Source organism: Aethalodelphis obliquidens, unplaced genomic scaffold (genome assembly GCF_003676395.1).
Source record: "Aethalodelphis obliquidens isolate GAN/ISIS:26980383/991018 unplaced genomic scaffold, ASM367639v1 scaffold5, whole genome shotgun sequence".
Lineage (NCBI taxonomy): Eukaryota > Metazoa > Chordata > Mammalia > Artiodactyla > Delphinidae > Aethalodelphis > Aethalodelphis obliquidens.
The window spans coordinates 18,557,160-18,570,726 of NW_020837949.1; the positions used below are offsets into that span (position 1 = coordinate 18,557,160).

A 13,567-nucleotide genomic window follows, 5' to 3' on the forward strand; every position below is an offset into this window, starting at 1 on the left:
AAAAGAAATGAAGACAGCCTAAGAGACCTCTGGGACAACATTAAACGCAACAACATTCGCATTATAGGGGTCCCAGAAGGAGAAAAGAGAGAGAAAGGACCAGAGAAAATATTTGAAGAGATTATACTTGAAAACTTCCCTAACATGGGAAAGGAAATAGCCACACAAGTCCAGGAAGCACAGGGAGTCCCATACAGGATAAACCCAAGGAGAAATACACTGAGACATATGGTCAAACTGGCAAAATTTAAAGACAAAGAAGAATGATTGAAAGCAGCAAGGAAAAAATGACAAATAACATACAAGGGAACTCCCATAAGGTTAACAGCTGATTTCTCAGCAGAAACTTTACAAGCCAGAAGGGAGTGGCATGATATACTTAAAGTGATGAAAGGGAAGAACCTACAACCAAGATTACTCTACCCAGCAAGGATCTCATTCAGATTCAATGGAGAAATCAAAAGCTTTACAGACAAGCAAAAGCTAAGAGAATTCAGCACCACCAAACCAGCTCTACAACAAATGCTAAAGGAACTTCTCTAAGTGGGAAACACAAGAGAAGAAAAGGACCTACAAAAACAAACCCAAAACAATGAAGAAAATGGTGAAAGGAACATACATATCGATAATTACCTTAAACATGAATGGATTAAATGTTCCAACCAAAAGACACAGGTTTGCTGAATGGATGCAAAAACGAGACCCATATATATGCTGTCTACAGGAGACCCACTTCAGACCTAGGGACACATACAGACTGAAAGTGAGGGGATGGAAAAAGATATTCCATGCAAATGGAAAGCGAAAGAAAGCCGGAGTAGCAATACTCATATCAGATAAAATAGACTTTAAAATAAACAATGTTACAAGAGACAAGGAAGGATACTACGTAATGATCAAGGGATAAATCCAAAAGAAGATATAACAATTATAAATATATATGCACCCAACATAGGAGCACCTTAACACGTAAGGCAACTGCTAACAGCTATAAAAGAAGAAATCGACAGTGACACAGTAGTAGTGGGGGACTTAAACACCTCATTTACACCAATGGACAGATCATCCAAACAGAAAATTAATAAGGAAACACAAGTTTTAAATGACACAGTAGACCAGATAGATTTGATTGATATTTATAGGACATTTCATCCAAAAACAGATTAAACCTTCTTCTCAAGTGTGCACGTAACATTTTCCAGGATAGATCACATCTTGGGTCACAAATCAAGCCTCAATAAATTTAAGAAAATTGAAATCATATCAAGCATCTTTTCTGACCACAATGCTATGAGATTAGAAATGAATTACAGGGAAAAAACGTAAAAAACACAACCACATGGAGGCTAAACCATACGTTACTCAATAACCAAGAGATCACTGAAGAAATCAAACAGGAAATCAAAAAATACCTAGAGACAAATGACAATGAAAACATGACGATCCAAAACCTATGGGATGCAGCAAAAGCAGTTCTAAGAGGGGAATTTACAACAATAAAATTCTACTTCAGGAAACAAGAAAATTCACGAATAAACAACTTAACCGTACACCTAAAGGAACTAGAGAAAGAAGAACAAACAAAACCCAAAGTTAGCAGGAGGAAAGAAATCATAAAGATCAGAGCAGAAATAAATGCAATAGAAACAAAGAAAACAATAGCAAAGATCAATAAAACTAAAAGCTGGTTTTTTGACAAGATAAACAAAATTGATAAACCATTAGCCAGACTCATCAAGAAAAAGAGTGAGAGGACTCAAAACAATAAAATTAGAAATGAAAATAGAGAAGTTACAACAGACACCACAGAAATATACAGCATCCTAAGAGACTACTACAAGCAACTCTATCCCAATAAAATGGACAACCTGGAAGATATGGACAAATTCTTAGAAAGGTAGAACCTCCCAAGACTGAACCAGGAAGACAGAGAAAATATGAACAGACCAATCACAAGTAATGAAATTGAAACTGTGATTAACAATCGTCCAACAAACAAAAGTCCAGGACCCGACGGTTTCACAGGTGAATTCTATCAAACATTTACAGAAGAGTTAACACCCATCCTTCTCAAACTCTTGCAAAAAATTGCGGAGGAAGGAACACTCCCAAACTCATTCTATGAGGCCGCCATCACCGTGATACCAAAACCAGACAAAGATACTACAAAAAAAGAAAATTACAGACCAATATCACTGATGAATATAGATGCAAAAATCCTCAACAAAATACTAGAAAACAGAATCCAACAACACATTAAAAGGATCATACACCATGATCAAGTGGGATTTATCCCAGGGATGCAAGGATTCTTCAATATATGCAAATCAATCAATGTGATACACCATATTAACAAATTGAAGATAAAAACCATATGATCATCTTGATAGATGTAGAAAAAGCTTTTGACAAAATTCCACACCTATTTATGATAAAAACTCTCAAGAAAGTGGGCATAGAGGGAACTTACCTCAACCTAATAAAGGCCATATATGACAAACCCACAGCAAACATCATTCTCAATGGTGAAAAACTGAAAGCATTTCGTCTAAGATCAGGAACAAGAGAAGGATGTCCACTCTCACTACTATTATTCAACATAGTTTTGGAAGTCCTAGCAATGGCCATCAGAGAAGAAAAAGGAACACAAATTGGAAAAGAAGAAGTAAAACTGTCACTGTTTGCAGATGACATGATACTATACATAGAGAATCCTGAAGATGCCACCAGAAAACTACTTGAGCTAATCAATGAATTTGGTAAAGTTGCAGGATACAAAATTAATGCACAGAAATGTCTTGCATTCCTATACACCAATGATGAAAAACCTGAAAGAGAAATTAAGGAAACACTCCCATTTACCACTGCAACAAAAAGAATAAAATATCTAGGAATAAACCTACCTAGGGATACAAAAGATCTGTATACAGAAAACTATAAGACACTGATGAAAGAAGTTAAAGATGATACAAACAGATGGAGAGATATACCATGTTCTTGGATTGGAAGAATCAATATTGTGAAATGACTGTACTGCCCAAAGCAATCTACAGATTCAATGCAATCCTTATCAAATTACCAATGGCATTTTTTACAGAACTAGAATAAAAAGTCTTAAAATTTGTATGGAGACACAAAAGACCCTGAATAGTCAAAGCAGTCTTCAGGGGAAAAAAACGGAGCTGGAGGAATCAGACTCCCTGACTTCAGACTCTACTACAAAGGTACAGTAATCAAGACAATATGGTTATGGCACAAAAACAGAAACATAGAGCAATGGAACAAGACAGAAAGCCCAGAAATAAACCCACGCACCTATGGTCAACTAATCTATGACAAAGGAGGCAGGGATATACAATGGAGAAAAGACAGTCTCTTCAATAAGTGGTGCTGGGAAAACTGGACAGCTACATGTAAAAGAATGAAATTAGAACACTCCCTAACACCATACACAAAAATAAACTCAAAATGGATTAGAGACCTAAATGTAAGATGGACACTATAAAACTCTTAGAGGACAACATAGGAGAACACTCTTTGACATAAATCACAGCAAGATCGTTTTTGACCCACCTCCTAAAGTAATGGAAATAAAAAGAAAAATAAACAAATGGGACCTAATGAAACTTAAAAGCTTTTGCACAGCAAAGGAAACCATAAACAAGACGAAAAGGCAACCCTCAGAATGGGAGAAAATATTTGCAAATGAATCGATGGACAAAGGATTAATCTCCAAAATATATAAACAGCTCATGCAGCTCAATATTAAAGAATCAAACAACCCATTCCAAAAACGGGCAGAAGACCTAAATAGACATTTCTCCAAAGAAGACATACAGATGGCCAAAAAGCACATGAAAAGCTGCTCAACATCACTAATTGTTAGAGAAATGCAAATCAAAACTACAATGAGGTATCACCTCACACCAGTTAGAATGGGCATCATCAGAAAATCTACAAAGAACAAATGCTGGAGAGGGTGTGGAGAAAAGGGAACTGTTGCACTGTTGATGCGAATGTAAATTGACACAGCCACTATGGAGAACAGTATGCAGGTTCCTTAAAGGACTAAAAATAGAATTACCATATGATCCAGCAATCCCACTACTGGGCATTTACCCCGAGAAAAACCATAATTCAAAAAAATTCATGTACCAAAATGTTCATTGCAGCACTATTTACAATAGCCAGGTCATGGAAGTAACGTAAATGCCCATCAACAGATGAATGGGTAAAGAAGATGTGGTATATATATACAATGGAATATTACTCAGCCATAAAAAGGAACGAAATTGGGTCATTTGTAGAGACGTGGATGGATCTAGAGACTGTCATACAGAGTGAAGTAAATCAGAAAGAGAAAAACAAATATCGTATATTAATGCATATATGTGGAACCTAGAAAAGTGGTACAGATGAACCGGTTTGCAGGACAGAAATTGAGACACAGATGTAGAGAACAAACGTACAGACACTAAGGGGGGAAAGCAGCAGGGGGATGGGGTGGTGGTGGTGTGATGAATTGGGAGATTGGGATTTTCATGTATACACTGATGTGTATAAAATGGATGACTAATAAGAACCTGCTGTAAAAAAAAAATTAAATAAAATTAAATTCAAAAAATAAATAAATAAAATAAACAAGAGCAATGACTTGCCCCTGAAGATGTGCTTTGGTTTTATCATTTGTTTTAATTAGAAAGTTGCTGCATGTAATAGTAGTACTATCTGACTTTCTCAAGGCTTGAAATTACTAGCTCCCTAATACCTTTTCTTATCCAGTGATATGCTCTCTGATCCTTGCTTTGGTGAATGATGTGCTATTGAACGAGTCCTGACCTCTGCCCCCATGAGGGTGCATGGTTAGGCAAGGCTTCTGAGCCTGTGAGGGAGGTGGATGCATGAGTGTGGGGTATTTATGGGTGTCTTTCCTCTTGCTACTAATCCCATCCAGAGGAGAAAAACAGCAGTGACAACAGTAACAGTATAGGAGCAGGAAGCTAATTTTAGGATTATGTTTTGTCATCTTGTGCCTCCACACAAACTGCATATGATGCTAACTAAGGTCTGAGTCCCCTACCAGGTTGTAAGTTTCATTAAGGCAAGGGCCTCACCGATCTTGTTCCCACTGTATCTTCAGGACCTATCACATGGGAAGAACTCAATAAATATTTATTCAAAGAATGGATGAACAAATGAATGAATCCCTTCATCTCTCCATGTATCCATCAGTGGAGGTTGGGAAAAACCACCTATGCTTCTTACCACAGTTATTTCCCACTAAATTTTGCATATAATACCATTAATTCATTCATCCATCCATTCACTCAATCACTTAGTGTTTCATTTAGCAAATATTTCTCATGCATTTATTAAGTTCCTGGCCTTCTGCTGAACAATGAGAACTCAGTGGTGAACAAAGCTGACATTGGTCCCCACCCTCATTGGGCTTACAGTCGAGCATGGGAAACAGGCATTAAATACATCATCCCAAGCTTGACGGATAGACATTCTAATAGGGGAAAAGCAGGATTTAATGAAAATGAACATTGAGGGGGCCTATCGAGGTGAGAATGTTGAGGCCGACTGGATCAGAATCCTGACGATGAGTTAATAAACACCTCTAAGAACACATCTGGCCCAGCATGCCTCAGAGTGCATATCACAAACAAATATGAAGGATAGGCTATGAACCATTTGCAACAGAATTGGTGTCAGAGATGTGAAAGGACTTCTAACCAGGGAAAGCTTTGGTTTATGTAAGTCTTTATGTAACCAAAGTCTTCAGCAAAGCTTTGGTTTGCTGAAAGGTTCCAGGTTTATACATTAGCACGATAGTCAGGATACACCTTCCTGCCCTAATTTGATCGTCCGTTCATTGTGCTCCACTTATCTTTTGAAACAGGTTCAGTACCGCTGTATAAGCATAATGACACTCTGTACTTTTTAATTCTGATATTAAGTTTTAATTTATTTTGGTTGCTTCAGGGTGTTTAGAATATATTAATGAGTAAATTATTCTACAGTATTTGTATTCTGGATTTGTTCAAATGAGGAATGTAATTTTAGATCTCTAGATAACTAGACCTGTTTAAAATAGTATTTACACTGTCTGAACATGTGTAGCTTAAGGGAAGGAACCTGTGTGCAACAGCATTAGAAAATAATGTGCATTTCTTTTTCTTGCTGTCCTATATATCTTTGCAGTCACATTCTCAGCTCACTGACAAACATCACTAATCCAACAGTAATGTCTCTGCCATACCTAAAACAATAAAAGAGGAAACCAGTTTAAAAGGTCACAGCAATAACTAAATCTGAGACCCAGACACCTTTAAAAAGTCTGTAAATCCAGCTGAAGATTTTCTAGGATGGTTCTAGGCTTTTGGATATATTCTGCTATTTTAACTGAGTCATTAGGGAATCACACAGCAAAATATCTGCTCCAGAAAACTGAAAGTGTATTGAATGCTAACCTGAGGGAAAGGAAAAGGAAATCTTTTGCTGCCATTTCTCTTTCCTTCCTTCTGAAATATCCCTCAAAAGAGAAAGACCCGCGTGGAAATAAAGCAGCTGACGTGCTGGCAGCGTGGGCTCCAACAGAGATGAGGAGAGGCTGTCACCGGTGCACAGACCCACCCACCATCCACCACAACACTGTGATTCATGTTGTCACACCACATGGCAACAGGAGGAGCCCGTGTTCCAACACCATGATGCTTTATTACAACCACGTGTATTTCCAAACCTTGGGGCGTGATTTCGCCTGTCACTGAATTAAGTAAAACATTTGGAGGATTAAAGTAAAAAAAAAAAAATACAGTGAATATCACAGTGTAATAACTGGCAAAGAAGCTCATAAGCCTTCTATGTACATTTTAATAGCCAACATTAGCAATATCCGACATTTTACAGCCTTAACAGCCAATAAAGAAACTTACCCGTATCTGAAGTAAGTGCTGAACTGTCTGCAGAGGCGGTGAGCGAGTTCTTGTTTACCACATGCTTGAGGACCAGCTAATACCAACATGGGATAAGGGGCATCCAGACTAGGAAGGGTGCTGCAACAGGGCAGAGCAGACATGCATATTAATGCATCCAGTGTGTAAAGTGTCCATGTCACAATCACAATTAATCCAGTAATCCAGCATTTACTATATGTAGACACTCTATGGAAGGATGGTCCTACTTTCCAGAAGCAAGTCGACTGCAAAATAGCAAAAATATTTACCTTAACAAGATTTTTTAAAGGAAAAATATGGTAAGAGATATTAATTCTTGGTTGATAAAGTATTCCCCCCAAGAACTTCAAAATGAAAGAAATAAGACTGCCCTCTGAGAGGTAAACTTTAACATCTGTATCTATCCAATTAGAACACAGATGTGAAACTAACACAACATTGTAAAGCAATTATACTCCAATAAAAAAAAAAGAATACTCATGTGCAAAGAAAACAGTAATCACTGAAATTTACCTGAACAGTTACTATATGCCAGGCGCTATTCTAGGCGTCTTACATGCATTACCTCATTTAATTAGCACAGGAAGCTGTAATAACACTTAACACATAAAGAAACTGAAGTACAGAGAGGTTAATTAACTTGTTCAAAGTAACAACTAATAAGTAAGAGCTGATATATGAATCTCGGCATGGCTTCTGGTCTAAAAGACCAAAGGACTAATTTATATAAAATCTCTTGCAACATGCAGAGCTGAAGTGTTTGGGTTCCACTCAAGACACAAATTCTAGAAGTATGGAATAAAATATAATATTTTGAAAAAAATCATGGTTGAGGTATAGATTCTGTGAAGAATGGGGGCAGTGCAGCATAATTTTTCAATCCCTCTGAACACTCACAGGAAAACAGAAAAACTTGAGAACAAAAGCCCATGGAAAATGTGGGTGACAAACCAGATGAAAAGCCACAAACCCACAAGACTTTTACGGCACTGGAAGCTGGGCAAGAGGAAGAAGGAGGAAGCAACGGGCAGCGTCTGAGAACAAGGGAACCCAAAACAATGGGTATCCAGCAGAAAGCAGGCAGGTTGAAACTGCAACGTCCAAAAGCCTACATGTGAATACTCATAAAAGCTGTATTTGTAGTAGCCAAAGACTGCAATCAGCCCAGATGTCCTTCGATGGTTGGTTAAACTAATTGTGGTGCATTCACACCAAGGAATACTACTCAGCAATACAAAGGAATGAGCCACTGATATATTCAACAGAGGCTAAGTTAAAAAAAAAAGTCAACCCCAAAAGGTTATACATATACTCTATGATTCCATTTATATAGCCTTCTTGAAATGACAGCATTACAGAGAAGGGGAACAGATTATTGGTTGCCAAACGTTAGGGAAGATAAGCAGGAGGGAGGTGGTTGTAGCTATAAAAGGGAAGCAAAGGGATCCATGTGATAAAACTCCTGTATCTTGACTGGAGTCATGCTCATATGAATCTATACATGTGATAAAATCGCATAGAACTAAATGTACACAGGAGTACATGCAAAACTGGTGAAACTCGATAAGGTTGGTGGCTTGTATCAATGTCAGCTTCCTGGTTTTGATATTCTACTTTAGCTAAGCAAGATATTACCACTGGAGGAAACTGGGTGAAAGATACCTAGAATTTCTCTGTATTATTTCTTACAACTGCATGTGAATCTAAAATTACCTCGAAATAATTTTTTTAAGTAATTAAAGAATTTTGAGAGAAAGTGACAAATATTGAGGATAGGCAAAGGAGACCTTCTTCCTGAAGAAGAAAACCAAAGATAAGGAACAAATATTAAAGACTGTCATTCAAGAAAACCTTTCTGAAATTAAAAAAAATAAAATAACACTAAACAACATACCTGAGAATATTAGCCTAGAACAACTGGGCTATAAATGTTGTAACAATAATACCAAGACATAGTCTAGTAAAATTACTGGGCTTAAAAAAAGCTGGGGGGATTATTCAGCTAGAAAAAGAGAACACATGATTTATAAGGGGAAGAAAATTAGATTGTCACCAGTTTTTTGACAGCAATGTTTTGCACCAAAAGAAAATGGAGAAACCCTTCTAATATTCTCAAGGGAAAAAGTGTGAGCCATGGACTTTACATATAGCAAAAATGACTTTCAAGTGTAAAGGGCAGAGAATATTATCAACATGCAAGATTTCAAGAGATACTGATTCCACAGCTCTTCCTAAGGAATCTGCTAGAGAACAAGCTTCATACAACCAAAATGACTCAAGAGGAGGCATCAGTTGTAAGGGCTGGCAGTGAGCAATAAATATGCCGTTACCCAGAAAAGTAAGACTAAATGACAGCAAAGGAGAAAGTATAGTGTGTGATGGATATATGTTCTGACAATATAAATACAGTACACTATTTTTAAAATGGAGTGATTGATGCTTATATAAAATATATAGAGTAGGCAAATTCAGAGAGACAGAAAGTACACTGGAAATTACCAGGGACTGGGAGTAGCAGGAAATGGGGAGTTATTGCCTAATGTTTACAGAGCTTCTGCTCAGGCTGATGAAAAAGTTTTGGAAACAGATGGTGGTGATGGTTGCACAACATTGTGAATATAATTAATGCCACTGAACTGTACACTTTTTTTTTTTTTTTTTTTTTGCAGTACGCGGGCCTCTCCCGTTGTGGAGCACAGGCTCCGGACGTGCAGGCTCAGCGGTCAGGATCTTCCCGGACCGGGGCATGAACCTGTGTCCCCTGCATCGGCAGGCGGACTCTCAACCACTGCGCCACCAGGGAAGCCCTGAACTGTACACTTTAAAGTGGTTAAAATGGCAAATTTTATGTGTTTTTTATATATATATATATATATATATATATATATATATTTTTTTTTTTACCACAATAAAAAACAATGAGGGAATGGTTAATGGGAGGAACATAGGCAAAATATGTTTTTCATGTTTCCAGTAATTATTACTACTGGTATTCTGACACTGTTGTGGTGTAACATGGGACTTTAAAAAAGAGCAATTATGGGATATTCTAATTCCATCTTCCTCTGTCTTTGGTGAGGGAGAAAAGGAGATACAGATGTAACAGAGATGAGATTAAGTAAAAGCTCAACTACAGCCTTGAAATTGAATTGTACCAATATGAATTCAGGAGGTGTTTTACCATCTATCTATAGATGGATCTATCTAAATACAGATTAGATAGATATAAAAGATTGAACAGATGTAATAGGTAGGTACAAATAGGCAAGATAGGTGGATGGATAGACAGAAAGAAAGAATAGATAGATGGATCAATGAATGTAGGGAAGGAAGGAAGGAAAGAAGGAGGGGAGGGGAGGGGAGGGAGGAAGGGAGGGAAGGAAATATATCCCTAGCTCTGTCCACTAAAAGACGTGGAAACAATGATCAACCCAGTGCCATGTTTGTCTCTAGCACCCACATTATGATTGGGAAATACCATTTCTCACTGAAACAAACCAGGGCTTCTTGGAGAAATGGCCGATTCCAGAGTTTGGACAGGACTTGTACAAGATCAGCCTGGAGAACCTTGTCATAGGTGAGAGCAAGAAAGCTATCACTGACTACCAGGCCAGAGTCAAGGTTCTGCCATGTCATTTCAATATTGGATCCTCACCCCAATCCCGCCAGAAGAGGGGACAGTGATTCCCAAATATCACAGCCTAAAAGTCCCAAGACCAAGAGTCAGGGTTCCTCTCCTAGAGCCTGACTCCTGGGGCTGCCAGGGAGCTGCGTCCTGACTCAGAGTGGGAAGGGCATGGCACCCCTGCTCCTGCCTCCATGAGCTTTTCAGAGTGAGCCCTGCTCCATCCCGGAGCATCTGGGGCTGCTTGGCCATTTGCTCTTCTCTGCCTGACAGTCAGAAATGATCCAGAAATACGTGTTTATCAGACATTGCTGTAAATTTCTTTGATACATATTTTTATATAAATGTACCCTAAAGCATGAAACAACTAGCAATCTCATAAACTAGAAAAGAAATACAATGAGGACATAAATGCCCTTCTTTTAAATCAAATGTGCTTTTCCAGATGTATGCAAATAAATGATAAATCATTTCACCTAGAGAGCTACCATAAATATATAAAACTGTCAACGTCTACATTATTAAATTACATGTAAAAAATCATGTCCTGGACGCAAAATAAAACATCTTCTCTCTGTGGGAAACCAACTGTGTGAAGTACAGGAGCAGACCACATGAAGAAGAGAAGCCATTTATAACCAAGAGATCTTACAAGTAATTTTAAAATGCCTTTGGGCATTGATAGAATTTCTGTATTATACTTATAGCGTAAATGGCCATCTGCTCCAACAGACTGTTTTAAAATATATGGAGAAATCGTGGTAAATTTATCTTCGAACTCAGAGGTGAGAGATGCTGTTCCTGTGTTCAGCCAAGCTGGATGACTTCTCCCTGTTAGGTTGCCTGGGGCTCAGGGCAATCACTGTAAAGACTGTTTCGGGTTTCCCTCAGGTGAGGAGGGCCTCCTTCTAGGGACTCTCTAACGTATAACCTGCGGTCTTGGGTGCTCTTTGGCAGGGGTATCTAGCATTCACGCACAGCTAAGGAGAAATTGACAATGGATAGAGATCGTCACAATTCTCTGTTAATGAGGCTAAGGTCTGTGGTTCTATCCTACAGCAGAAAAGCTGGCAAACTTTTTTTCTTTTTCATTTCACCATCCTATGTCACAGGCTAGCCACCATTCAAGGGTCCAGATGAAAGAGGGATGTTGAATCTACTCATCACCACACTTGGGAAAATGCCAACAAGTGAGCCCCACATTCAAACATGTGATGATAATATACTATATCTGAGACTATACAGCCTGTCAAATAAAGACCTGATCCCCTCCCTCAGAGAGGTGAGAAAGGAATGGGTCACAAAATAGAGGGCTAGGGAAATGATGAGGTTGTCCTATGCTGGCTACCCCGTGTTCTACCCAAAGGGTCCCTAAGAAATACCTGTCAAAGATCCTCTGTGGCTGCATCAGGCTGTTGAAAACATGGGTCATGTGATCTTGGGCTGCGGCCACTTCTGGGGGAGGGTTGTATTTGTTCACTGCCGCGACCTTTTCCAGAATTAGAAATGCAAAGGGAAAAGAAAAAAAATTCGTTTTAAAAGGAAGACAAGCCTTAGATTTTCTATAATGAAATGTCCTAGACACGTGACCAGGAATCTGTGTTCTGTCTTCATGTCTACTCTAACTTTCCTAAAACCTAAAGAATAATAATTATTTTAAAGTATTGAGCTGGAGCCCCTTGGTCACCTATTTCTTTATACTCCCTGGTTTGAAAGGAAAAAAGCAAAATCAAAACCTCTAAAGTCTAAGATGACCTTTAATATAGTAAACATTTCAACTTTTAGTATGAAAAGAAATAAAATTCATAGCTCTAGATTCCAGGTAGTTGTTACTGCAGAATTTTTCCTCATGCCATCATGCCAAGAACTATTCCTATGATCTCAAATTCTACTAAACCTCCCCCTCTTTTAGTGTAACTTTCTCTTTTCAAAGATATGGGCCTTTTCCCCACGATGGACAGTTCTCCGTCCCCCGGCCTTGTCATCCCTCTAAATACACTATTCTTGTCTACCATACCTTTATCTAATGCGTGGTTTTAAATGTTATTCCCTTCGCACAATGTTAAAGGGAAAGAGAAATCTAATAAGTGCCTTTGAGTGAGAGAATGATAACAGACTTGCATCTGTAACTATTTTTTAACCAAGATTTCAGAAAGGCATTTATGAACTGGAATATCTGCCTCTTTGCGTTATTTATACCTGCTTTTTCATTCCCATCTCAAATTTGCATCCAGTGTAAGAAACCCCTCATTAGTGGAGATTTCAGCTGACACCAGTCATGACAGCATGACAAATTAGCTTCCACAGGTATGGAAGGGGCTGGCAGGTGCTAGCATTCAATGTCTGGTTACTCTCAACTTGTGTCCAGAAGAATCATTATCTTAAAGAGTAGCATAAAGGATTTAAAAATCAGAGTATTGATTTATTTGAGTCCTTTTCAATGATGTGTTAGAATGACATTATAATTCACTTCATTATTAAGTGAACTTTTCGAGTAACACAGATAGGATCACACACCCTCCAAATATGATTGCTATCATCCAAACTAACAGTCGGCTATACTGCTGCCAGCCTATGTACACGGGGGCTGCTTCTGTTTCCCACAGCCAGTCTCCTCACTGTACCAAGAGCAGGGCTTTCACTGAATTTGTGTTGACACTCAGCTCTGCAGAGGGTGAAACAGATAGATCCTAGGACAAGGAAACGCCCCCTAAATAATGACTGTACATACTGTTATGTAATTATTTATGGATTGTATTGGTCTTGCAGCAGGCAGCATGAGCTTTTGAGCCTATCAACTCATAAACACAGGAAATGATACGATTACATACCTTTTCTTCCACTCTTATCTTCTTCTGATCTAATTCTGTTAATCGAAGTAGCATAAAAATTACGAAGGAACAATAGTCAGATTCTTCCTGTTTAAAATATCAAGAGGGTTATTCAGTTACCTTCCTTTTCCACTAGCAGTCTACTTTCA

The 13,567-nt window shown here is 38.3% G+C and overlaps 1 protein-coding gene across 8 annotated transcripts in view; it reads right to left on the reverse strand.

The window, feature by feature from the left end:
- Positions 1 to 13,567, reverse strand: part of LRGUK (leucine rich repeats and guanylate kinase domain containing) — a 121,983-nt gene that overhangs the window by 58,010 nt on the left and 50,406 nt on the right. For all 8 annotated transcript variants that reach the window (XR_003431880.1, XM_027101889.1, XM_027101887.1 and 5 more), the window contains 3 exons: positions 13,419 to 13,505; positions 11,970 to 12,076; positions 6,942 to 7,061 (listed from right to left, as the gene is read on the reverse strand). Coding sequence is in view for 7 of the 8 variants with exons in the window: in XM_027101889.1 (XP_026957690.1) it covers positions 6,942 to 7,061; positions 11,970 to 12,076; positions 13,419 to 13,505 (314 nt within the window). In the remaining variant the exon portion in view is untranslated. The remainder of the gene's footprint in view (positions 1 to 6,941; positions 7,062 to 11,969; positions 12,077 to 13,418; positions 13,506 to 13,567) is intronic.